Source organism: Pristiophorus japonicus, chromosome 2, assembly GCF_044704955.1.
Source record: "Pristiophorus japonicus isolate sPriJap1 chromosome 2, sPriJap1.hap1, whole genome shotgun sequence".
Taxonomy (NCBI): Eukaryota; Metazoa; Chordata; class Chondrichthyes; family Pristiophoridae; genus Pristiophorus; species Pristiophorus japonicus.
In genome coordinates, this window is record NC_091978.1 from 225,308,678 (window position 1) to 225,334,487 (window position 25,810).

General features: G+C 43.8%; 1 protein-coding gene across 1 annotated transcript in view; it reads left to right on the top strand.

Annotated features, from left to right (window-relative positions):
* ccni (cyclin I) overlaps nt 1–25,810 on the top strand; it is a 93,722-nt gene that overhangs the window by 47,214 nt on the left and 20,698 nt on the right. The window contains exon 3 of the mRNA XM_070871028.1: nt 20,630–20,764. Coding sequence (XP_070727129.1) covers nt 20,630–20,764 — 135 coding nt within the window. The remainder of the gene's footprint in view (nt 1–20,629; nt 20,765–25,810) is intronic.

A 25,810-nucleotide genomic window follows, 5' to 3' on the forward strand; every position in this document is an offset into this window, starting at 1 on the left:
ACTGGTCTGGTCACGTCCCTTAGTCTTAGATCGGGTCCTACCGGCTACAGGGTCTGTGAACTGAGGACTTGAGTCACTATCTGAAGAGGAAGAGTCCGTCTGGGCTTGTCGGTTCATTGGTGTGGGGTTACGGTTATCATCACCTCCTACTGCCGGAGTGTAAGGTGGAGGTTGGCGGGAAGGGGACTGTGATGAGAAGCCCGGGGCTGCGGGAGGCGCTGTTGGGGTTGGGCGCCGAGTCAGTGACCATTCATCAAATTCATCATCAGCCTCGGTCAACGCAAAGCCAACCATTCGACTACGTAGTCTATCGGTACACTTCTCAGAGGTCCCAAGGGAACTCTTAGTACGTTTTTCGTGCGCGCACTCTTTCTTTAAGACGTCTACAGTTTTAACATGTCCTCCTTCTGTCAAGGAAAGTCCTAGTTTAGTGGCTTTCTTCTGCCAGCTTGACAGAAGGGACTCATCTTTCAGCTTTTGACAGTACTGTCTCCATTTGGCTATTAAATCCTTTTTTAACCACCGGGACCATATATTTTTTTTTACTCAACAAGCCTATCCTTTGTGCATTTCCTGGCTCTGTAACTTATCATCCGAATATACGTAATTCAATAAGGTTCACACTCTTAAACTTCCCACATACAGGACAACACTACGAAGGGTTAAAAAAACTTTCACTGTTTGAAAAAGTGGGTGGAGCTAAAGCAAACCACAACTCCCCGGTCTCCTCACACAAGCTTCCTTATCCACAGTAAAAATCATACAAGCATTTCTCATTTAAAACAGACGTTCACAAGAGTCTCTCTTCTTTCCTATTAATTTTTTGGATCCATGACCTTTCAGCGAATTCGTAGTTTTATCTAAATTTACCCATCCTTGTGTCGCCGCACGTTGGATCAGGGTCCTAATTAATCCTAATTGTCTCCACGTCGCCCCGTGGTGCTTTCAGTTATCTTACCCAGAGCCTAGGCGGCGATGCCGTACCTGGCGTAAGTACAATTTGAAATTTACACAGTCCCGCGTAGTCCCGCAGCTTAATTTTACGTAATTCCCTAATCTCCGTGTTTCCCTACGCGGTTCGCGCGATTTTTCTCTTCGTGTCGCCGCACGGTTTCCTATTTAAATCCAATCAGTGCCTAGACGGGCTAAGTGATTATACAAGGTCGACGTCACACCTGACTTGGACACTTATTTCCTAAGTTTAGAAAGTGTTCGCCAGATTGACCTGGATCTTGTTCAGACACCACCTGAGAACCAGCGAGTGGCTAAACTTTCCTCAGACTTTTGAAACCGGAGGAAACTGGAGCAGTATTGAAATTATACTTACTCCAGTGACCAATTTCCTCTCGTCTCGTCCAAGGCTAGTCTAGCTCTTAATTCGCAAGTTTTCGGCAGTCGTCCGTTGAGATCCCACTTCTGACACCAAATGTTGATACTGGATTCTTTTCCCTTCAATCTGTTTCAGCGAATTCACTGACACACGAACACTTTTAGTCTTAGCAACATAAGACCTTTATTAGAGAATCTCCGGCTGGGACCTGTTAAGATAAAGGGAACACCCTCGATTTGAGCCTGTCCACCTCTCTCTTGACAAGTCTCGTTACAGCGCGAAACCACAGCAGTTATACATTTTCAAAACAGAACACATTTGATTAGCACTTAGTTCATCCAGTCACTTTCTGCTTCCCCCAGAATACATCCAATGGCAGGCCGACAGGTCCCCCAGACAGGGCGGGCACTAGGCCTAGCGTGTTTACAGTTTCGGTGCTTCGTATTTCCCTATTTTATGGCTTGTTATAGCGTCTGACTTATATCTGACTTCGCTTTTCGCGTAACTCGTGTTTGACTACAACTCTGAGTAATCCTTTGTTTGTGTCGACAGGGCAAATATCGCAGTTTGACATTCTTCTGTTAGCCTTTTTCCCATGATTCCCTATCTCCTTCCTTTTGCTGCCTTCCCTAGCCATCTACCACTTTCGCAATCCTTTTATACATTCACAATATCACCTGAAAGCTGACTTTGGGCTGGATTTTGCAGTAGAAATAACAGCGAGGCTAACGGCGCCACCATTATTTACGTAGAAATCGGACAGCACCGTCCAGCAGCCACACATACGCAGTTAAGCGTTAAAATCAGGAAGTTGCTGTCCGAGAGGTGCTGCTCCTCTAAAAGCTGCACGATAACACTATCTCGCCATTGAAATAAATTGAATGGTGTGAAGTTGCTGTACTTGCCTCATAGATACAGACTAAACGTGCCATAAAAAGTTTGGGCTTGTCCATTCCAGTGTAAGTACCCTTTTAATGGCGTGGTAAGTATTAATTACTCCCAAACAACTTCTGGTGCTAAAAATTAACTTTTACAAGTATTGAGTCTCATTCCTTCAGCTTTTAATTATTGGTGATTTAAAAAAATATTTTTCTTTGTCTCTTTTATCGCTCTCTCTCAATCCAATTTTTCTTTTCCTCTCTTTATTTTGCTTTCTGCATCTGAATTAAATTAAATATTCTAACGGACACTTCCTGGTCCAGATTCTGCACTGCTCATTAACGATTCTTCAATCTGATTGGTTAAGGAGATGCACAATTTTTTGACTTGTTCACACAGGTCCCAGATCCCCTGTAGAGGGTGCTGCGCTTTTTGCATGGTTGGTTGAGCGGAACTTCCAGTGCAAAAGCAAATAGAAAGTCTGTGGGCAAGTGTAACGAACGCCTGGCACCATTAGTTCACTGCTGACCGCAACATCCGGCCCTTTGTTAACAAAAATGTCACCTCACTTTAGTTTGAATAAGTTATGTGAACAGTATCAGTAAAAACAATAGTCTGTGATAAGGTCTGCTGCATTTTCAAACAAATCTTGTAATGTGACAAAACTAAAATGAAGGTTCATAGCTGCCTGAAGACCACTACTGTATGTTATTTCCCCCCCCCCCCCACCCCCAATTATTAATCACGGTCAAATGAGAATACATTTTAGCCTAGATAGTGAGAAAGTAGTATAAAATTAAAGCTTACTTTGGACAGAATAAATGCTGAAAGTTTAAGCTCTAACTAGTTTACAATATTGTAGTGTTTATTTCAGCTTCAGGAGATTTGCTGCAAAACTTTTTATAAAATTATCATGCTGAGGATACAAAGGCACTGTCCATTTGACTTTGGGGCTTGTACAGCAAAGCTACTGATGATTTGATAAAAATACATTTAGGAAAACTGCTTCTCTTAGATGATAAAAAGGAAATCTGGACAAAAATATCTATGGTCCAGGCTCTCGGTATCTAATTTAACAGGATTGCTTACAAATCTGACACCTGTATTCTGCACTGTACTAACCACAACCCCCCCCCCCCCCACCCCCACCCCCACCCCCTCCAAAAAAGCAGTGTAAACTAAAATGGGTGGTTTTAAGAATCAAGTGATGGGGAGAATGTTTAGTCAGAGAAGTGTAAATTGGATACTGATACTCTTATTTGTTGTATTGTGTGTCAGCAATGACTTTCTGGGTAGGATATGAGGAATCATTTAGAAACAAATGGATGCTGCTTTGGTGGGATTGCAGCGTCTTCCTAGATAGATGAGATAGGCTAAATGTCTTCCTCATCCATATTTATCTTTGACATTCTGCATCTGTACATTAGGTTTCATAATTGTTCAAACCAAATTTTGGTTTCACTTCTCTACAAAATTTTGATTTTTATTTTCCCAAATCTAACTTCTTCACAAAGCAGTTGACGAGTTGGGAGTTGCTTTAATGAGATGGGTTCTCCGGGCACACACATTTTTCCCCATTCGCGTTACCCACATTGTTTGCATGCCTGACACAAGACTCCCAAAGCAAGTGCTCTACTCGGAACTCCTACACAGCAAGCGAGCCCCAGGTGGGCAGAGGAAACATTTCAAGGACACCCTCAAAGCCTCCTTGATAAAATGCAACATCCCCACCGACACCTGGGAGTCCCTTGCCAAAAACCGCCCAAAGTGGTAGAAGAGCATCCGGGAGGGCGCTGAGCACCTTGAATCTCGTCGCAGAGAACATGCAGAAATCAAGCGCAGACAGCGGAAGGAGCGTGCAGCAAACTAGTCTTCCCACCCACTCTTTCCTTCAATGATTGTCTGTCCCACCTGTGACAGAGACTGTAATTCCCATATTGGACTGTTCAGTCACCTAAGAACTCACTTTGAATGGAAGCAAGTATTCCTCGATTTCGAGGGACTGCCTATGATGATGATACTGTGCTGCTCTGGTTTGCAGAGCGGGAGGTGTGCCTCTCAAATGGCAATGATTCGACAGTGATCCTCTATCGATCGAACACTGCAATTTGTGACCTAGCTGAGCACTGGCAAAATTTGATAGATGCCAGTTTTGTGTTTTAACTTTTTAAATCCCATAAATTGTAGTTGAGTAATCATTTTAGTTAAATTCTTGACACTCTGATCCATCACAAAAAAACTTTTCATTTCCTCCGAAGTGAACCTTTTTAAAGGATAAATCACTTAACAAAGTTGAAGAGTTAACTGATTTGATCCTGAGGGCAGTATATTGTCAGATGATCTTTTAAACTGAAACTCCGCTTAAAGATCAAAAATGTAAATTAATAACTGATTCTTTTTCAATGCAGTCTAGAGTTGTGAACTTTAGATTCAAACTTGACTTCCATCGCACAATCTTGAGGGGTAGGGGTTGTATGCAGCGTTTCCAGCTGGAACTTGTTTGATTTAAACAGACAAACAAATTGTTTTGGTTTCAGTATGGTGACTTAAGTTGAAGTTTCAATGGAAACTCGGGTTTCCTCTGTTCCAAAAGGCATGATTTGGGATTTTACAGTATTGAGGTCATAGAAAAACTGACTTAATAATTCCATATACTTGTTAGCAGCCCAGTTTTCCTCCCCTGAATTAGCTTTGAAAGTCTGGAATGGCTGGTGGATAGTTTATTGTATTGCAAATTAGCATATATTTTCCATGCAGGCTGCTTATTGATCTGGATGGATGCATTATTACATGCAAGTAAATCCAAAATTCCCTTTACAGTGAAAGCTGAAAGAAATTGCTGTTCATTATGTCTAACGGTGAATGTTTGCATAGTTAAGAGGTTGATAGTAGAGATGTCTAGCATACATAGATACAACTGTGAAATGTTAAAATTATTGATTGAAAATAAGCTTTGTATTATCCTTTTCGATGTTGCTCCAATGTCAGAGGGGGATTTAGAGTATCCTGCCTCAGCTCATCTGCTGGTGAAACCCTCATCCATGCCTTTGTTACCTGACTTGACTACTGCACTCCTGGCTGGCCTGCCACGTTTTGCCCTACGTAAACTTGAGGTCATACAAAACTCAGCAACCTGTGTCCTAACTCGCACCAAGTCCCGTTCACCCAGCATCATAGGCAGTCCCTCGGAATTGAGGAATACTTGCTTCCACTAAAAATGAGTCCTTAGGTGGCTGAACAGTCCAATATGAGAACCACAGCCCCTGTCACAGGTGGGACAGATATTCGTTGAGGAAAAGGGTGGGTGGGACTGGTTTTCCGCACATTCTTTCCGCTGCCTGCGCTTGATTTCTGCATGCTCTCAGCGATGAGACTCAAGATGCTCAGCGCCATCCCGGATGCACTTTCTCCACTTAGGGCAGTCTTTTGGCCAGGGACTCCCAGGTGTCAGTGGGGATGTTGCACTTATCAGGGAGGCTTTGAGGGTGTCCTTGTAACGTTTCCTCTGCCCACCTTTGGCTCGTTTGCTGTGAAGGAGTTCCGAGTAGAGTGCTTGCTTTGGGAGTCTTGTGTCAGGCATGCGAACAGTGTGGCCTGCCCAGCGGAGCTGATCAAGTGTGGTCAGTGCTTCAATGCTGGGGATGTTGGCCTGGTCAAGGACGCTAACGTTGGCGCGTCTGTCCTCCCAGGAGATTTGCAGGATCTTGCGGAGACATCATTGGTGGTATTTCTCCAACAACTTGAGGTATCTACTGTACATGGTCCATGTCTCTCAGCCATACAGGAGGGCGGGTATTAAGAACATAAGAAATAGGAGCAGGAGTAGGCCATATGGCCTCTCGAGCCTGCTCCGCCATTCAATAAGATCATGGCTGATCTGATCATGGACTCAGCTCCACTTCCCCGCCTGCTCCCCATAACCCCTTATCCCCTTATCGTTTAAGAAACTCTCTATTTCTGTCTTAAATTTATTCAATGTCCCAGTTTCCACAGCTCTCTGAGGCAGCGAATTCCACAGATTTACAACCCTGTGAGAAAAGAAATTTCTCATCTCTGTTTTAAATGGGTGGTCCCTTATTCTAAGATCATGCCCTCTCGTTCTAGTCTCCCCCATCAGTGGAAACGTCTTCTCTGCATCCACCTTGTCAAGCCCCCTCATAATCTTATATGTTTCGATAAGATCACCTCTCATTGTTCTGAATTCCAATGAGTAGAGGCCCAACCTACTCAACCTTTCCTCATAAGTCAACCCCCTCATCCCCGGAATCAACCTAGTGAACCTTCTCTGAACTGCCTCCAAAGCAAGTACATCTTTTCGTAAAAATACAACCCTGTAGACCATGAGCTTGGTAACAGATTTGAGGGCCTGGTCTTCGCACACTCTTTTCCTCAGGAGGCCGAAGGCTGCACTGGCGCACTGGAGGTGGTGTTGAATCTCGTCGTCAATGTCTTGTTGATAAGCAGCTCCCGAGGCATGGGAAATGGTCCACGTTGTCCAGGGCCGCACCATGGATTTTGATGACTGGGGGGCAGTGCTGTGCGGTGGGGACAGGCTGGTGGAGGACCTTTGTCTTACGGATCTTTAGCGTAAGGCCCATGCTTTCGTACGCCTCAGTAAATACGTTGACTATGACTTGGAGTTCAGCTTCTGTGTGTGCACAGACGCAAGCATCGTCCGTGTACTGTAGCTCGACGACAGAGGTTGGGGTGGTCTTGGACCTGGCCTGGAGACGACGAAGATTGAACAGGTTCCCACTGGTTCTGTAGTTTATTCCACTCCAGCAGGGAGCTTGTTGACTGTGAGGTGGAGCATGGCTCAGTGCTCGCTGACCTACATTGGCTCCCGGTTCAGCAATGCCACTATTTCAAAATTCTCATCCTTGTTTTCAAATCCCTCCATGGCCTCGCCCCTCCCTATCTCTGTAATCTCCTTCAGCCTCACAACCCCCTGAGATATCTGCGCTCCTCAAATTCTGCCCTCTTGAGCATCCTTGATTATAACTGCTCAACCATCGGTGGCCATGCCTTCAGCTGCCTGGGCCTTAAGCTCTGGAATTCCCTGCCTAAACCTCGGCTCTATCTCGCTTGCCTCCTTTAAGACACTCCTTAAAACCTCCTTTTTTGACCAAGCATTTGGTCATTTGTAATTTCTTATGTGGCTCGGTATCACATTTATTTTTTGTCTTAACACTCCTGCGAAGCACCTTGGGACGTTTTACTACATTAAAGGCGCTATATAAATACAAGTTGTTGTTGTATCAGCGACTGAAACGGATTTGATAGTTCAGACAGAATTACCAACCCATCATTGTGCCTGATTGTGACCAGCATTATTAAGATTTGTTCCTTTTCATATATTTCTGATACCTTGTGGGCTTTCACTGGTTTCTTCTGTTGCGTTCCTCCTCTCCTTTCCCAGTGGAGAAAGTAACTTATCTGCACTTAGTATCTCTTTAGTCTTCATGTGTGATCAAGAACTTGTGCTAAGAGCTGTGTGGGCATTTCATTTTACAGTGTGCTGGCCACAGTGCTCCTTTGTAAACTTTTAAAATAGTTCCAATTTAAGCTACCTCAAGATATGGTTTTAGTTTATTCAGTACTGGACAAAGAGACAGTTATGGAGCTCTAATAGCTGTCACAGATCCATGTTTAATGTCATTGATTTCTCGAAAGTTGTACTGTTCTCCCTTTCCATCCCGTGATCTCTCATTCCTTCACCCATCAGGAAGACAGTGACTTGTCTGAGTGTACAGTTCCACAAGTTGCATCGGTGCTCCTGCACCTCATCCAAATGCATGCTGTAAATCTTGGCAGGCTGATTGACCATTAGCTTGTTGAACCTGGTTAGAATCTGAACATGTCCACATGTATTTCCAGCAAGAATCGCAGGGACATAATTAGAAGATAGAAATTTGGTTGACTTTGTTGCTCATCAGCTGGGAACACTGAGGCAGCGTTCTCTACTTCCCCTCCTTCATCATGACTATGCTGATACAAATCTTGTTGTTAAAAGGGTCCTGACATTGTTAAATAGCAGCCCTAACTTTCTGTGGTGAGTTTAATTAGTTTTAACAGCACAACTGCAACAATTTCTTGAAACTCATGGGGAGGTTGATAGCGAGCTCCATTTTTTGCAAGGCTAATGGCGGAACGGCGCAAATCGTCCAGAAATCTGTGGCGATTCACAACACACTCATATCTCCTCACCACAAATTGGGCCCAAGTTTCCACAAGAAAAAAAACGGGCGCCCGTTTTTCGCGCCTAAAACGGCGCCTAAAAAAATCCTCGGTATTCTCCACCGACTTACAGGTCCTGTGGCACTCGGCGCAGCCGGCACGAGCTGTGGAGGGGCGGAGCCAGGTCCCTGCGCTGAAAACAGTGCCGGGACCTCTGCACATGCGCGCTACAGTCGGCACGCAAGTGCAGTAACTCCAGGCGCCGAACTGTGTGGGAGGGGCCCGAAGCACGCAGCCCCTAGCCCTGGCCCAATGGCCTCACTGGGGCTGCGTGAATGAGGCTCCTCCCACGGCCAGCTCCTGCTCCCCGCCCGACCAGACCCGACACTCACTTCCCCCCCCCCCCCCCCGCCGACACCCGAGACCCACTCCCCCCCCGCCCCGACCGAGACCCGCTCTCCCCCCCCCCGCCCTGACCCGAGACCCGCTCCCCCCGACCCGACACCCGCTCCCCCCCCCCCCCCCCCGACCCGACACCCGCTCCTGTTCCCCGATCTCCCCCCCCTCTCTTCCCTCCCCTCCCTCTCCCCTCTCCCTCCCTCCCTCCCTTTCCCCTTCCCTCTCCCCTCTCTCCCTCCCTCTCTCTCTCTCTCTCCCTCCCTCTCTCGCTCAGCGGCACGAACAGCTGCAGAATTCTCCCTGGCTGAAGCACTTTCACACAGGTAGGAAGATGGTTTATTTAATCTTTTCTTGGCTTATAATTGTTTATTCAGGTTGGATTTATTTGTATAATATTTGTAGAAGTATAAATAAGGATTTATTGTCGAATTTAATGAGTTCCCTTTCCCCCCACCTCGTTCTGGACGCCTAATTTGTAACCTGCGCCTGATTTTTTAATGTGTAGAACAGGTTTTTTCAGTTCTACAAAAATCTTCACTGGCGCCATTCTACTTTAGTTTGGAGTACATTTTCACTGGAAACTTTCAAATCAGGCGTCAGTGGCCGAACACGCCCCCTTTTGAAGAAAAAATTCTGTTCTAAACTAGAACTGTTCTACCTGACTAGAACTGCAGAAAAAAAAATGTGGAAAATTGCGATTTCTAAAATAGTCCGTTCTCCACCAGTTGCTCCTAAAAATCAGGCGCGAATCATGTGGAAACTTGGGCCCATTGCTTTTTTCACACACTAATAACACATTTAACTCACCAGTTTATTCCAGCAAATTCTGGGCCATTAAGTATTTTGGGAGGAATCTTGAGATACAGATTGAGGACAAATTGGTGCTCCAGAGCAATTGTGCACTTTTTCCAGAAGAACCCATGATGTCAGTTTCTGTATGTCAGACCAGACAGACAAAACTGTTGCCACAGCCACTGCCTCATCCCAACTTATTGTCGACCATACATTTGGTTTAGTGTGGTATTATTGATGCATATTTTCTAATTTGGCTGGCAACCAAATTCTTTTGATGGTGCCATATATTCCAGAGAGAAAAATATTTTATTTCCGATTTTGTTAACCATATCCAAAGCAAGTCTGGATGATTATGTATAGACTCGGATGTGGGATCTTTTAAGTTCTACAGTGAGCAATTCAAACAGCAATAAAAAAAATCTCTCTAAATAATTACAAGCCTCATGTGTCCAAGCAATCCTTAACTTAAGCGTGTAAATTTCACCAGCAATTGAAAGGGGAAAAAAGCTAGTACAGGTGCAGCGCCTAATATCCTGAACCCTTGGGACCGAGGCTGCTACGGATTCCGGGCTTTTCCGGACTTTGATTTGTTTTCTGATACCACGAATTCGAAACACCCGAGCCCACGTTCAGTATTTCTGGTTTTTGGAACATCAGAAAGGTGGTGGGGGGCGGGGGGATTCCCCCAAAGAGCTGTTCGGGCAGTCCATCTTGCTAAGGAGGTTGTTGGGCATTCCGGCCACGGCGAGGAAGATGTCGTCATTGGGCAGGTCCACCAAGCAGGTTGCCGTCGGGCTGGCCCCCGCCGAGGAGGTTGTCGGGCTGGCCCCCGCCGAGGAGGTTGTCGGGCAGGGCCCCGCCGAGGAGGTGTTCGGGCAGGCCGGCCCCACAGAGGTTGTTGTTGGGCAGGCCGGCCCCGCCAAGGAAGATGTTGTCGAGTGGGGCCCCGCAGAGGTGGTGTTCAGGTGGGCCCCGCCAAGAAGGTCGTTGGGCGGGCCGGCAAGGAGGCCCCAAGATGAGGGCAGCGGTGATGAGGCGAGCGGCGACGAGGCCCGAGGTAGGCAGGGTCGTCTGGTCCAGATTCCGGAACTCCGGATTCTCGACACTGCACCTGTAGCAACAAAAGAGATATCCAGGAAAGAGTTAGCTGCTCCGTGGGAGGTTTCCAGTCGTAACTACTAACTAGGGTGGAACATTTGGCTCATAGGTTAGTTTTATCAGCTCAACTCCAAGGTTCAAAAGAATAAAAACCCAACAAGTAACAATCTACAATAGTAAAAAAGGCAAAGGAAGAAGCAGGATGGAAAACATTAAAATGACATGGTTTATGGTGGCTGCTGACATGATACTGGCTGGCACTGTTGCCACTGCAGTTGAGTAGACAAAAAGTAGATTTAAAATCAGGCTTTAAAATTAGGAAAGATTTTAATAGGGTGAATAAGAAAAGACAATTTCCTCTGGTTAGAAAGTCAGTAATTGAGGGTTATCAACTTTCTACAGAGTAGTTGAGGCAAAGAGATCAGTGCATCATTTGAAACAGGAAGATACAGGGCTATGTAGAGAGAGCATAGGGCAGTGGGATTAATTTTGGTTTGCTCTAGCCAAATGGCCACATCCTGTGCTGCAGACATTTATGGTCCTGTGAGTACACGAGTTCTATAATTGGCTTATGAAAGCATACAGTACTGTTGATTATGGTTCAGAGGACATTTGCTTTGAGTGGCTAATGATTAATTTAAATTTCTCCTTTATTTGAACTCAGAACCATAAAATAGGAGAACATGTATTAATTATGTGAGCTACTCTAAAGTCTTATAATGCCAATCTTATCTAAATGGGTAACATCAGTTGATTGGGTACATTAGTGTGGAGGTTATGTTACTGGACTAGAAATCCAGGGGCCTGTGAGTTCAAATGCCATCAGCGTAGCTTGAGAATTTGAATATCTCGGGGCAAGATGCTCATACCAGTGCTGCTCTGATATTTGCAGCCAGTATGTGGACTGAAGAGAAAATGGAGGAATTCCATATCCTCAAAAATCCTAGTATTCCGTTGTTCTGTGATTAGGATTGACATCCGGGATTGTCCGGGAGTCTCCCAAAATTAAAGATGAATCTCCCAGAAATTCTTGAGAAATCCGGGAGAAAAATCATAGAGAGCATTTTTCCCTCTTGTTTTGTACCAGCCAGACTCAAAAAAAAAAAAGCAGGCTGCAACGTGATTCATTTCGGCTCTGGTGCTTGCAAACTCCAGTAAAAACCAAACGATGAATAGAGTTTTCATGCCGAAGTCGATGAAATGCTTAGTCTTTGTTGCATTAGACTCCATTCTCCCTTTGAAAGCTCACCTTAAGAGATCAAGCTTGTATATTTTGTGATGACTTGAGTGTGCAGTAATATTTAAACCTTCCAGGTGCTTCCTGACCCTGACCAAGTAAGAAAGGTATGTGAAATATTTAAAAGCTATTGGGGTATTTTTAACCCCCAAGGACAGGTGGGAAGGTAAAAAAAAAAAACTATGAATCACAAACCTGATCCCAACCCACCTAGTTCCAGTTTTAAAGGAGATGGATCGGTGGGTGAAGACCAATCTGCTCCTGGGAGGCGGGTCAGTAATTGAAACTTTTTAAAAGTGCAGGATTCCCGGCTGGTGAAAGGACGCGAGAAGGGCTGGATCCATGAAGTAAGTACCTTTATTTTTCTTTCAGGCCCAACAAACTTACTTCCATGCAATCAGACCCCTGCGATCAGCCGCCTGCCAAACTCCCCCCAGTGATGTCCAGCTTATGACATCTAGTCCCTGGCTACTTTCCCATATGACAGGCAGCCAGCCTGTCAATCTTGCTGGCTGTTGGGCAGGAAACTTAGCGAAAAAAGGTAAAAGACGTCCTGCCATTAATTTCTTCTGGGTTTCCTACTCGAAAATCCGTTCCCCTTCCCGGCCCTGAGTAAAGTAGTTGTTGATATCTAGACAACTTTAGCCTTTGATGTGAAGCTCCATACAGTTTAATCCAGTTACATGTATTGCCACGTAATATTCTGAATAAGAGAGTTTTCATACAGTCTAAATAGTGTTTGTGCCACACAAATGTAATTGTTTTCTTGCAGTTGGATCTGAAATCAAAGGAGTAAACCAGAATGAGCTGTAATATAAATCAGCGGTGTAATCGGACAGTAACTTGGCAGTATTTGAAAATACTATGATTGGATGGAGATAATTCAGTGCAATAAACCATAAAGTAATCCAATGTCTGTATTTTTCGACTGGAAACAATTTGGATTTTGTTTTGGATGATTCCATTGTCTTGTTTTGCTAAATTAATCTCCAGCGAGTATTCAGTGGCTACAGTTGTACATGAATACCCTGTACTGTTAAGTGCAAACATCTTTGAGTTCCCATGGTCTTTGCTGAGCTGTACAATTGACAGGTTCAGAACTTGTCCCTGGATGGTTTTTGCTGATCCTATACTGGTGGAATACTGCACGATTGACAGGTTCAGTACTTGTCCCCGGATGGTCTTTGCTGATCCTATATTGGTGGAGTGCTGCATGATTGACAGGTTCAGTACTTGCCCCCAGACGGCATCACTTCTTTTACAGTAGCTCAGCACCTTTATTTTGAAGTCCGCTAAGCTAGGCGTTGGGCTAAGTTTATTTATTCCAAATTAATTGTCTTGAAAGATGTCTGTATTTGTAGGGCGATTTCAAAATAAAGGCAGGTTTCTTAAAGTGGTGGTTTCTTAGTAGATTAATAATAGCTACTGTGTTAATGGGGAATTTTAAATTGTATTTTACTTTTACTTCTAGTTTGGCAAATGTAATCCGTATAATCTACACTTCACCTGTAGGTAACTGCAGAATTGCAAGTCAGACAACTTCACTTTCAAATGCTTCTTTGAAACTTGTCTCCCCAAGTGCACTTGCAATCACTTCCCCAACCTTCCTCCCAAAATTGTACTGTGTCCATTGAATCTTCCCTCTTTGTAAAGTGCCTTGTGATATTTTGTTAATGTTAAAGGGTCCAGGCCGGGGCCATTGGAGGGAGCAGCATGCGTTGGCATGCCACTTTAGGGAGCAGAGCGTGCTGCTGCAGGAGGGCGATGGCTGCGAAGCCAGGTCACTGATTGCAGTGCAGGCAGGCACAGCAGGAGGGGCGAAGGAGCAGCAAGGGAAGTTACCGGGGCCCAGGAGAAGTGTGAGTTTGGGGCTCAGAAGAGGCGAGGGCCCAGGGGCAGCACAGGCCAGCCTAAACTGCGATATGTGTGCGCGCTAGGTTCGTGCAGCAGAGCTGGTCTCCAGTCGTCTTGGGTAATCCTTGCCACTGAACCAAGACCTAGCTCTGTCAAGCCCGTGTGGTGGCTAGTGTGCAACGGCCACCACACGTTAAAAAATCCATGCACAGGCATCTTCCACCCTTCAAGATGTAGTTTGGGATCTGGAATATTAGGTCCTTCATTGAAACACCTGTGAACGCATCCCTTTTTGGCATGGAAGCAAGTCATCCTTGCTTCGAGGGACTGCCTATGATGATGAAAGGCATTATATAAGTGCAAGTTGTTGGATGAGATCTTGTAAGGCTGTGGCAAATTAAAGGGGGAAATGGATAGAAACACAGAAAATAGGTGCAGGAGTAGGCCATTCGGCCCTTCGAGCCTGCACCACCATTCAATATGATCATGGCTGATCATGTATTTCAGTACCCCATTCCTGCTTTCTCTCCATACCCCTTGATCCCTTTAGCCAGGAGGGCCACATCTAACTCCCTTTTGAATATATCTAACGAACTGGCCCCAACAACTTTCTGTGGTAGAGAATTCCACATGCCCACAACTCTCTGAGTGGAAAAAGTTTCTCCTCCTCTCGGTCCTAAATGGCTTTACCCCTTATCCTTAGACTGTGACCCCTGGTTCTGGACTTCCCCAACATCGGGAACATTCTTCCTGCATCTAACCTGTCCAATCCCATCAGAATTTTATATGCTTGTATGAGATCCCCTCTCATTCTTCTAAATTCCATTGAATACAAGCCTAGTCGATCCAGTCTTTCTTCATATGTCAGTCCTGTCATCCCTGGAATCAGTCTGGTGAGCCTTTGCTGCACTCACTCAAATGCAAGAATGTCCTTCCACAGATTAGGAGACCAAAATTGTACACAATATTCAAGGTGTGGCCTTACCAAGGCCCTGTACAACTGTAGTAAGATCTCCCTGCTCCTATACTCGAATCTTCTCGCTATGAAGGCCAACATGCCATTTGCCTTCTTCACCACCTGCTGCACCTGTATGCCAACCTTCAATGACTGATGTACTATGACACCCAGGTCTCGTTGCACCTCCCCCTTTACCAATCTGGCACCATTCAGATAATCAGCCCTCCTGTTTTTACCAGCAAAGTGGATAACCTCACATTTATCCACATTATACAGAATCTGCCATGTATTTGCCCACTCACCTAACCTGTCCAAGTCACCCTGCAGCCTCTTGGCATCCTCCTCTCAGCGCTCTCTGCCACCCAGCTTAGTGCCATCTGCAAACTTGGAGATATTACATTCAATTCTTTTATCTAAATCATTAATGTATATTGTAAATAGCTGGGGTCCCAGCACTGAGTCTTGCGGTACCCCACTAGTCACTGCCTGCCATTCTGAAAAGGACCCGTTTATTTCTACTCCCTGCTTCCTGTCTGTCAACCAGTTCTCTATCCACGTCAGTACATTACCCCCAATACCATGTGCTTTAATTTTGCACACTAATCTCTTATGTGGGACCTTGTCAAAAGCCTTTTGAAAGTCTGAATACACCACTGGCTCCCCCTTGTCCACTTCTACTCGTTACATCCTCAAAACATTCTAGAAGATTTGTCAAGCATGATTTCCCTTTCATAAATCCATGCTGAATTGGACCGATCCTGTCACTGCTTTCCAAATGCACTGCTATTGCATCTTTAATAATGAATTCCAACATTTTCCTCACCACCAATGTCAGGCTGACCAGTCTATAATTCCCTGTTTTCTCTCCTTTTTTTAAAAAGTGGGGTTACATTAGCTACCCTCCAATCCATAGGAACTGATTCAGAGTCTATAGAATGTTGGAAAATGACCACCAATGCATCCACTATTTCTAGGGCCACTTCCTTAAGTACTTGGGATGCAGTCTATCAGGCCCTTGGGATTTATCGGCCTTCAATCCCATCAATTTCCCTAACACAATTTCCTGACTAATAAGGATTTCCTTTAGTTCCTCCTTCTCGCTAGACCCTCGTTCCCCTAGTATTTATGGAAGGTTATTTGTGTCTTCCTTACTGAAGACAGAACCAAGGTATTTGTTCATATTTAAAAATTCAAATTATGAAAACTTAATGAATTTTTGTGTAGAGTGTGCTGACAACGTTGGAAGCTTGGCTTTTAATCTTGACCATGTGATACAAGAAATTAGCCAATGGTGTTTTAATACCTTGTTTTGTAGCAGAAAATACTGACTCAAAAACCCCCAATTCTGTTACCTTTTGTAACTATAAACACAAAATTAGTGTTAAATTTTATTGCGATTAATAATTAAGAACTAAGGGGTGGGCCATTGGTTCTGCTCTAAACAACTGAAAAGAATCTTCACTGGTTCTGCCCGAGTTACTGGAATTGTCCAAAAAATGCTTTGGCCGTGATATTTATAGGGAGGCGGGGAGGGAGCCTGTCAGTGAAAAAAATGCCGGTAAGACAGAGAGGTCCTGATGAATTTAATGGCAGAATCTAATTCATCATTTTTTTACTCCATTTTCTGCCAGGTAGCTGGCCAAATTGAGGGCTGGATCGCTGGCTGACTGGCGGGAAAGCCTGCAGTACAAGGCAGCAGCCAGGGGCTGCTGGGACGGTCCCTGTCAATCTAGAAGATCTGGGAGTCATGCGGGAGCGGGGGTGGGGGGGCACTTTAGAGCACAGCGGAGATCACCGGGGAGGGGGTGGTGAAGAGAAGAGGAGTGATCGCAGGTAGAGGGGCAGAGGAAAGAGATTGGATCTTGGGAAGAGAGGGAGTTTACGGCAGGTAAGTTTGGGTACCCGGGGGGGTGGGGTGGAAGGGGGAGGTAAGCACTCCTGTTCCCCTGGTCTACTAGCAGTGCTGAAAAAGCACATGCCTGTTGGATCTGGCAGCTTCTGCCTCCCTTTAGCTGCCGGGTTTTTTCCGAGCGCTGCAAAACCCATGCTGGAAGCACGAAATCCAAATCACTGACTAAATCTAAGGCACAGAGCCTCATTTAAATATAATTGCCTACCCGCCTCTCGAGCAGGTTATTCAGCCTCCCCCAAACCCGCCATGGTTAAACTGTTCGCGGCGGCTTGAGGTTGGGTTTCCCATTTTTAACAGTTTACCCCCTGCCCGACACTGTCCAGCTTGTCCTGGGGAGGGGGGGGGGCGCTTAAAAATTCACCCATTTGCATTGGACAACTATTAGATGGATAGTGACAGTGTCTCTGGAGGGTGGTCCTGCATAATATGGAATAAGAATTGGGTATCCTTCGAGAATAGGAGAATGGTGGTAGTGAAAGATTCTATAGTCTAAAGCCTTTTTTGCAGTTATGACCGAGTGTCCTTGATGGTATTGTTGACTCCCTTGTGCCAAGGTGAAGGACATTGTGGAACTGGTAGAAAAAAAAACTCTAGAAAGAGAAGCAGCCAAAATTCATGGAACCGATGACATAGATAGAAGTATGTTTAGGTCTTGTAGAGGGAGGTAAAGGGTACAAGATTGAAAAACAAGCCCTCAATGGTGGTAATGTCACACCTGCTTCCTGTGTCACGTAAACAGGTTAAGGAGAGGAAGATTAGGATGGTCAATGTGTGACTGCAGGGCTGGTGCAGGAGCGAGAGTTTACATTCTTGGGGCAATGGAACAATTTTGGGAAGGCTACACCAAAGGCGATGGGCTTCAGTTGAATTGAAATAGCACCAATATCTTTGCAGACAGAGTAGATAATGAGGGAGAATTTAAACAAATATGTTGGGGGTAGGAAAAGTCTAGGTTTGAGACGAGAGAGATTTATCAAGCTATTGGAATAGAAGTCAACGGTTTAAGTGAAATAGCAGGAAAATATCAAAAGAAAGATACAGTGAAAAAGGATTTTCAGAAGGTGTTTGTTGAGGCATCTCTCAATGCTTGTTCGATAAATTCAGGCATGTAGTATAAAAGGAAATGTAGCAGTACAGATAACAGCAAACAATGAATTCATGTAAATGACTGTTGCTCTAATTTGAGAAAGGTTAGAATTGCTGTACTGTTGGTCAATGTGAGATCCACTTTATGTATAGATGCTGGATATAGGGAACACAATCTTGAAGTTTGCTAATGACGCAAAGCAAGAGGTTTGGCAAACAATGAGGAGGACTGTAGAAAAACTTCAGTGAGACGGGTTCAAAGAATGGGCAGACAGGTGACAGATACAATTTTATGTTAAGTTTCAGGTAATACATTTTGGGAGGAAAAACAAGGAATGGAAATCTCCACACAGTGGAATGACAGTGACAAATGTGGATGAAGTAATTGACTTAGCGGTTCAAATATGTAATTCTCCGAGTGCAGGTAGATAAAACCTTTAAGCAGGATAGTAACAGGGTTTTATAAATAAGTACAAGATTAAATTTATACAAAACACTGGTTAGGTCATAGTTAGAGTATGGTGTGCAATTTTGGGTGCCCCATTACAGAAAGCACATTAAAGCCAACATAGTGTCACCAGAATGACGACAGGGATAGGAAACTACAGGCACGAGGAGGGACTTGAGATACTGGGACTATTTTATGAAGCTTTTTGATAAAGTAAATAGGGACAAGTTATTAACAAGGTTATCAATTTCAATTTATTATTGAGAGTGAGGGGAGGGGCTATGAGAAATGTTATACAGGAGCATCCAATGCTTTGCTACAGGAAGTAATTGTGACAGAGGTCATTGTGTCTTTTAAGGGAAAATGGATAAATATTTGAAGAAAAGGAAGATACAAGGTTATGGGGAGAGCAGTGCAGTAAGGTTAGTTTCCGATTGCTCCAATGGACACGTTTGGCCACCTTCTGTGCTGTAAACTCTATGGTTATACCCACCGCTTATAGCTGCCGCATTGGTGTTAACGTGATATAGCTGCTATATGCGGTGGATGGTAAAACTAAAAGGGACAGTGGCAACATGGGTAGGAAATTGAGGAGGATAGTGATAGACTTCAAGAGGACATAGACAGGCTGGAATGGGTGGACATCTCGCAGATGAAATTTAATGCAGAAAAGTGCAAAGTGATCCTTTTTGGTAGTGAATGAGGAGAGGCAATATAAACTAAAGGGTACAATTCTAAAGGGGTACAGAAACGGAGCCACCTGGGGGTATATGTGCACAAATCATTGAAGGTGGCAGGGCAGGTTGAGAAAGCAGTTAATAAAGCATATAGGAACTTGGGATTTATAAGTAGAGACATAGAGTACAAAAGCAAGGAAGTTATGATGAACCTTTATAAAACACTGATTCAGCTTCAACTGGAGTATTGTGCCCAATCTTGGGCACTGCATAGCCTGGGATACATTTCATCCGGGCCTCTTCACACTACTTTCAAAAATGATAAATCCCTTAATACTTTCTCTTGACTATGTTTACCTCCTCTAATATTTCACATTCCTCCTCAACTACAATGTCTGCATCGTTCCCCTCTTTTGTAAAGACAGACGCAAAGTATTCATTAAGAACCATACCCATTTCTTCCGCCTCCATACACAGGTAACCTTTTTGATCTCTAATAGGCTCTATTGTTTCTTTAGTTATCCTCATGCTCTTTATGCATTTATAAAAAATCTTTGGGTTTTCCTTGATGTTACTTATCAATATTTTTTATGCCCTCTCTTTGCTTTGCTGATTTTCTTTTTAATTTCACCCTTGCACTTTCTATGCTCCTCTAGGTTTTTTTCCAGTATTTAGCGCTCCATATCTGACATAAGCTTCCCTTTTTGCCTTGTCTTGCCCTGTATGCCCCTTGACATCCAGGGGACTATAGATTTGGAAGTCCCTTTTTCTTTGTGGGAACATATTTGCTCTGAACCCTCACTATCTCCTCCTTGAATGCCTCCCACTGCTCCGACACTGATTAACCTTCAAATAGCTGTTTCCAGTCCACTTTTGCTAAATCACATCTTAGCTTAGTAAAACTGGCCTTTCCCAATTAAAAATGTTTATTCCAGACCTATCTTTGTCCTTTTCCATAACTACACTAAATCTAAGTGAATTATGATCACTACCATCAAAATAGTCTCCCACTGATACCCCTTTCACCTGCCCAGCTTCATTCCCTAAAACTGAGGCTAGAACTGGCCCCTCTCTTGTTAGATTTGCTACATACTGGCTAAAAAAGTTTAGGATTATGTGCCCTCTATACCTTTTACACTGATTACACTTTACACGTTTACACTGATTCGATCCCAGTTAATATATTCCAGTATCTGAAATTCCCTACTATTACCATCAATTGTTAGCAGTTGCATCCAGAATCTCTTCACTAAGGTAATCGCACTTTAACGAGGTGTGATTAAAACTGTTTGAAGACCCAACATTGCCTGAAATCAGGACAGCCTTTAAAATTGATAAATACTACCTGAAATAGTCAGCGCACTTAGTACATTATAAGCTACACCTTTGTAATTGAATCCTATTGATAACAAATGGTTAACTCCATTTGCCTGATATAAGCATGGACAGTGTAACTGAAAGGGATGGTATTACACGCTAAATTTTACTGCCAACTATTCTAATACTCTTTTTGTGACAGCAATGAAAGGTTTAGTCCAGAGTATGTGTTTCCTATTCTAGAGAAATGTTACATTATGAAGGAAGTGAGTTCATTATAACTGGCCTAGGAGAAACTTCTAGTAAGACCCAGTATTACTCCTATATTTAGTATCGTGTTGTGTAAAACTTCTTGTCTACCTAATCTAACTAACTAAATTCCTTTATAGTTTCAAACACATTTTGTAAGCTAGCATCTAAATGGGAATCCTCATAACAACTGGTTTCTGTTTGCTTCTGCAGGATACAGATGTTTCTCCAGCACAGCGGGATGAGGTGATTCAATGGCTGGCTGAACTAAAGAGCAAATTTCATTTTTATCCAGAAACCCTTTCTCTTGCCATCACTATTTTGGACAGGTTTTTAGCTCTGGTAAAGGTAAGGACCTTGTGTTAAATCACATTAACCTGATTTGCATCTGAACAAAGGCTGTGCTCACCTGTCTGTCCCTTCACACGGTCTTCCAGTTTTTCTATAAGGAATATGGCCATGTTTTTTTTCATATATGTTTGTTGCATTCAAGTTTTCTTCACGTAGAAAACATCTATCCTTTTGCTCCGGTCAACTTAGTGCTTTAAATGTTGTAAATCGGTCGTGTAATAAGCATGTTGCCCATTCTGCATTTCTGTTATGGGCAAGACAACATAAAATTGAGACATGTGAAAAATTGTAGCAATGGGACTGAATTTAAAATTGATTAGCCTTCTCTGGTCATTGGGTGAAGAATTGCCCCAAGCTACCAGTTTGGATGTTTCTGTCTTTTTCCTAAAGGTAACATGGTTATTATTTACTTTAATAATAACTATGTCCGGTGGTCGTGAAAGGCTCTATATAAATGCAAGTCTTTCCTTCCTTCCTTCATTCTTTCCTTTTCCTTCGCCCTTCCTTTTTCCTTCCTACCTTCATTTTCCTTCCTTCCTTAATTTTCCTTCCTTCCCCTTCCTGCCTTCCCCTTCCTTTTCCTTTCTTGTCTTTCCTTTTTCTTCATTCCTTCCCTTTCCTTCCTTTTACTTTACTTCCCTTCCCTTCTTTTACCTTCCTTCCTTTTTCCTTCGTCCTTCCTCCCTTTTCCTTCCTTGTTTTGCCTTCCTTCCTTTTTCCTTTTTTCTTTTTTCCATTCCTTTTCTTTTTTCCTTTTCCTTTTTTCTTCCTTCCTTCCTTTTTCCTTCCTTCCTTTTTCCTTCCTTCCATTTCTTCCCTTCCTTCCATTTCCTTCCTTGTCCTTCCTTCCGTTTTCTTCCTTCCTTCCTTCCGTTTCCTTCCTTTTTTCTTTCCTTTTTCTTCCCCCCTTCCCTTCTTCCCGTCTCTTGTCTCCCCGCTTCTCTTCCCACCTTCCCTCTCTATAAAATGTCCCAAAGTACTTCACAGGAGTGTCATAAAACAAAAAAAAATGTTGACACCGAGCCACACAAGAAGAAATTACGGCAGATGACCAGTAGCTTGGTCAAAGGGATAGGTTTTAAGGAGCGTGTTTAAGAAGTTTAGGGAGAGTGTTCCAGAGCTTAAGGCCTAGGCAGCTGAAGGAATGGCCACCGAGCAAATATAATCAGGGATGCTTAAGAGGGCAGAATTTGAGGAACACAGATATCTCTTGCGGGGCGGGGTTTATGAGCCTGAAGGAGATTACAGAGAAAGGGAGGGGTGAGGCCATGGAGGAAAAACAAGGATGCATTGTATCTTTAAAAATATATATATTTTATGCTGCCTTAATCAAATATATTATGCAGATGGCCTTACGGACAGTGTATTGGAGTCTTGTGGATGTTGAGTCACAATATTAAAATAATTTTGTGACACTTTAGATTTACATTAACTGTCACCGAGTTCACTGATATCATAAACACTAAATCTGTGCCCTTGGTTACAATTCTGACTCTTGAACTGCTGAAGAGGTTAATAAGTAATGCCAAAAGCTGCACTGAATTTGGACTCCGATGAGATTTAGTCTTAAACTCTTGGCATGTATTTAGTTTCAGATCAGACTTAGATTTGGAATAAGTTCAGATATCAGTTTGCTACATTCTGATGTACAGTTCTTGTGACTATACCGTGATTATTAATGCTGCATTAATACCATATAATTTTTGTTAACTCAAGTACTGCAACTTGACTCCTGTGAAATTTAAACACTCCACATTGCCACCTGTACCCCAGACTGTTGCTGCATGTTGTTTTTTTTACTAGTTTCTACCTGGCTTACTGCTTTTGACTGAGAAATATAAAGTGCACGCAGAAGTGTATACCCACTTCCTGCTCCCGGATTCCGGAAATGAAGGGATTGATTTATGAGGAAAGGTTGAGTAGGTTTGGCCTCTACTTATTGGAATTCAGAAGAATGAGAGGTGATCTTATCGAAACGTATAAGATTATGAGGGGTCTCGACAAGGTGGATGCAGAGAGGATGTTTCCACTGATGGGGGAGACTAGAACTCGAGGGCATAATCTTAGAATAAGGGGCCGCTTTAAAACAGATGAGAAATTTCTTCTCTGAGGGTTGTAAATCTGTGGAATTTGCTGCCTCAGAGAGCTGTGGAAGCTGGGACATTGAATAAATTTAAGACAGATAGACAGTTTCTTAAGTGAATAAGGGGTTATGGGGACAGGCAGGGAAGTGGACCTGAGTCCATGATCAGATCAGCCATGATCTTATTAAATGGTGGAGCAGGCTCGAGGGGCCGTATGGCCTACTCCTGCTCCTATTTGTTATGTTTTTATGTTCCCTTGACCCTATTCCCACCAAACTGCTGACCACCCAACTTCCTTTTCTGGTTCCCATGTTAGCTGACACTGTTAACGGTTCTCTCTCCTCAGGTATTGTCCCCCTCTCCCTCGAATCTGCCATCATCACCCCTCTCCTCAAAAAAAACCAGCCCCATCCCCAACCTCCGTTTCCTCTCAAGTCCTTGAACGTGTTGTGCCTTCCAAATCCGTATCCATGTTTGAATCTCTCCAGTTCAGTTTCCGTGCCAGCCACCGTATCGAAACGGCTCGCATCAAAGTCATAAATAACATCCTTTGACAAAGACAAACCATCCCTCCTTGTCCTTCTTGACTTGCCTGTAGCCTTTGACACAGTTGACCACTCTCCTTCTCCAACGTCTCTCCACTATCATCCAGCTGAGTGGAACTGCACTTGCTTATATATCTAATCGGAGCCAGAGAATCACCTGCAACGGCTTCTCTTCCTGCCCCCGCATCGTAACCTCTGGTGTCCCCCAAGGATCTATCCTTGGCCCCCTCCTATTTCTTATCTCCCGCCCCCTGGTGACATCATCCGAAAACACAGCGTCGGTTTTCACATGTACGCTGATGACACCCAGCTCTACCTCTCTGCCACTTCTCTCGATCCCTCCACCATCTCCAAATTGTCAGACTGCTTGTCTGACATCTAGTTCTGGATGAGCAGAAATTGCCTCCAATTGAATATTGGGAAGACCGAAGCCAATGTTTTCGATCCCCGCCACAAACTCTGTTCCCTAGCCACTGACTCCATCCCTCTCGCCAACTTTTGTCTGAGGCTGAACCAGACAAAACCACCTACAAGTTCCCTACCAATTCACACACCATTCTGACTTGGAACTATATCGGTGTTCCTTCATCATCGGGTCAAAATCCTGAAACTCCCTCTCTCACAGCACCGTGGGAGTACCTTCATCACACAGACTGCAGCAGTTCAAGAAGGCGGCTCACCACCACCTTCTCAAGGACAATTAGCGATGGGCAATAAATGCAGGTCTTGCCAGCGACGCCCACATCCCATGAACGAACAAAAAAAGGTATAATCAATATTTTTGGATTTTCAAAAGGCCTTGATAAAGCTACCACATAATAGACTCATGACCAAGGTCAGAGTATGTGGAATCTGGATAAGTCGTAGAGTGGATAGCAAACTGGCTACAGAATAGAAAACAAAGAGTTCAGGGTAGTTACTCAGGCTCGCAAAAGGTGGGAAATGGTGTTCCACAAGGATCGATAGAGACCACTGATGTTCACAATTTACATAAACAATTTGGACTCCGGAATCAGAAATATAATTTCAACATTTGCGGTCAACATTCAAATTGGGTTAATACCGAGGAAGAGTGCGACAAAATACAAGATGACATTAATAAACTTGAAGAATGGGCATGTAATTGGAAAATTAATTTCAGTATACACCAGTGTGACGTGTGTTCATTTTAGTAGGAAGAATAAGGCCACATACTGCTTGGATAATGAGTCTGAATGGGGTAGAAGCGCAAAGTGATCTTGTGTGTATCTGCACAATCATTAAAAGTAGCAATGCAGATTAATAAGGTCATTTTTAAAAAAGAAGCAAAACAAGCACTGGGTTTAATTTCTAGAGGGAAAGAATTGAAAAGCAGACAAGTTTTGTTAAACTTGTAGTGAACCTTGGTTAGACCACGCTTGGAGTGCTGTACACAGTTCTCGACTCCATATTATAAAATGGATATTGAGGAATTGGAAAAGGTATAAAAAAGATTCACAAGGGTGATACCTGAACTGAAGTTATAACTATGAGGAAAATCTGAACAGGCAGGGGCTCTTTTCTCTGGAAAAGAAAATGCTGAAAGGTAACCTCAGATTACCCTTAAAATTACAAAGGGGTTTGATAGGGTAGACATTGAGAAGATGTTTCAATTTGTGGTGGAGACCAAAACTAGAGGCCATAAATGAGAGTTTTAAAAAATTAATTCACAGGATGTGGGCATTTCTGGCAAGGCCAGCATTCATTGCCTATCCCTAATTGCCCTTGAGAAGGTGGTGGTGAGCTGCTTTCTTGAACCGCTGCAGTCTGTGTGGTGAAGGTACTCCCATAGTTCTGTTCGAGAGGGAGTTCCAGGATTTTGACACAGCAACGATGAAGGAGTGGATATATTTCCAAGTTAAGATGGTATGTGTGACTTGGAGGGGAACTTGAAGGTGGTGGTGTTCCCATGCATCTGCTTCCCTTGCTCTTCTAGGTAGTAGAGGTCGCAGGTTTGGGAGGTGCTGTCGAAGAAGCCTTGGCGAGTTGCTGCAGTGCATCTTGTAGATGGTACACACTGCAGACACAGTGTGTCAGTGGTAGAGGGAGTGAATGTTTAAGATGGTAGATGGGGTGCCAATCATGCGAGCTGCTTTGTCCTGAATGGTGTCACGCTTCTTGAGTGTTGTTGGAGCTGTACTTGTCCAGGCAAGTGGAGAGAATTCCATTACACTCCTGACTTGTGCTTTGAAGATGGAAAGGCTTTGGAGAGTCGGTGGGGGGGAGTCATGCCACAGAATACCCTGCACTTGTAGCCAAAGTATTTGTGGCTGGTCCAGTTAAGTTTTTGGTCAATGGTGACCCCCAGGATATTTGATAGTTTCTGGATTTGACGATGGTAATCCTGTTGAATGTCAAGAGGAGCTGGTTAGACTCTCATTGGAAATGATGGCACT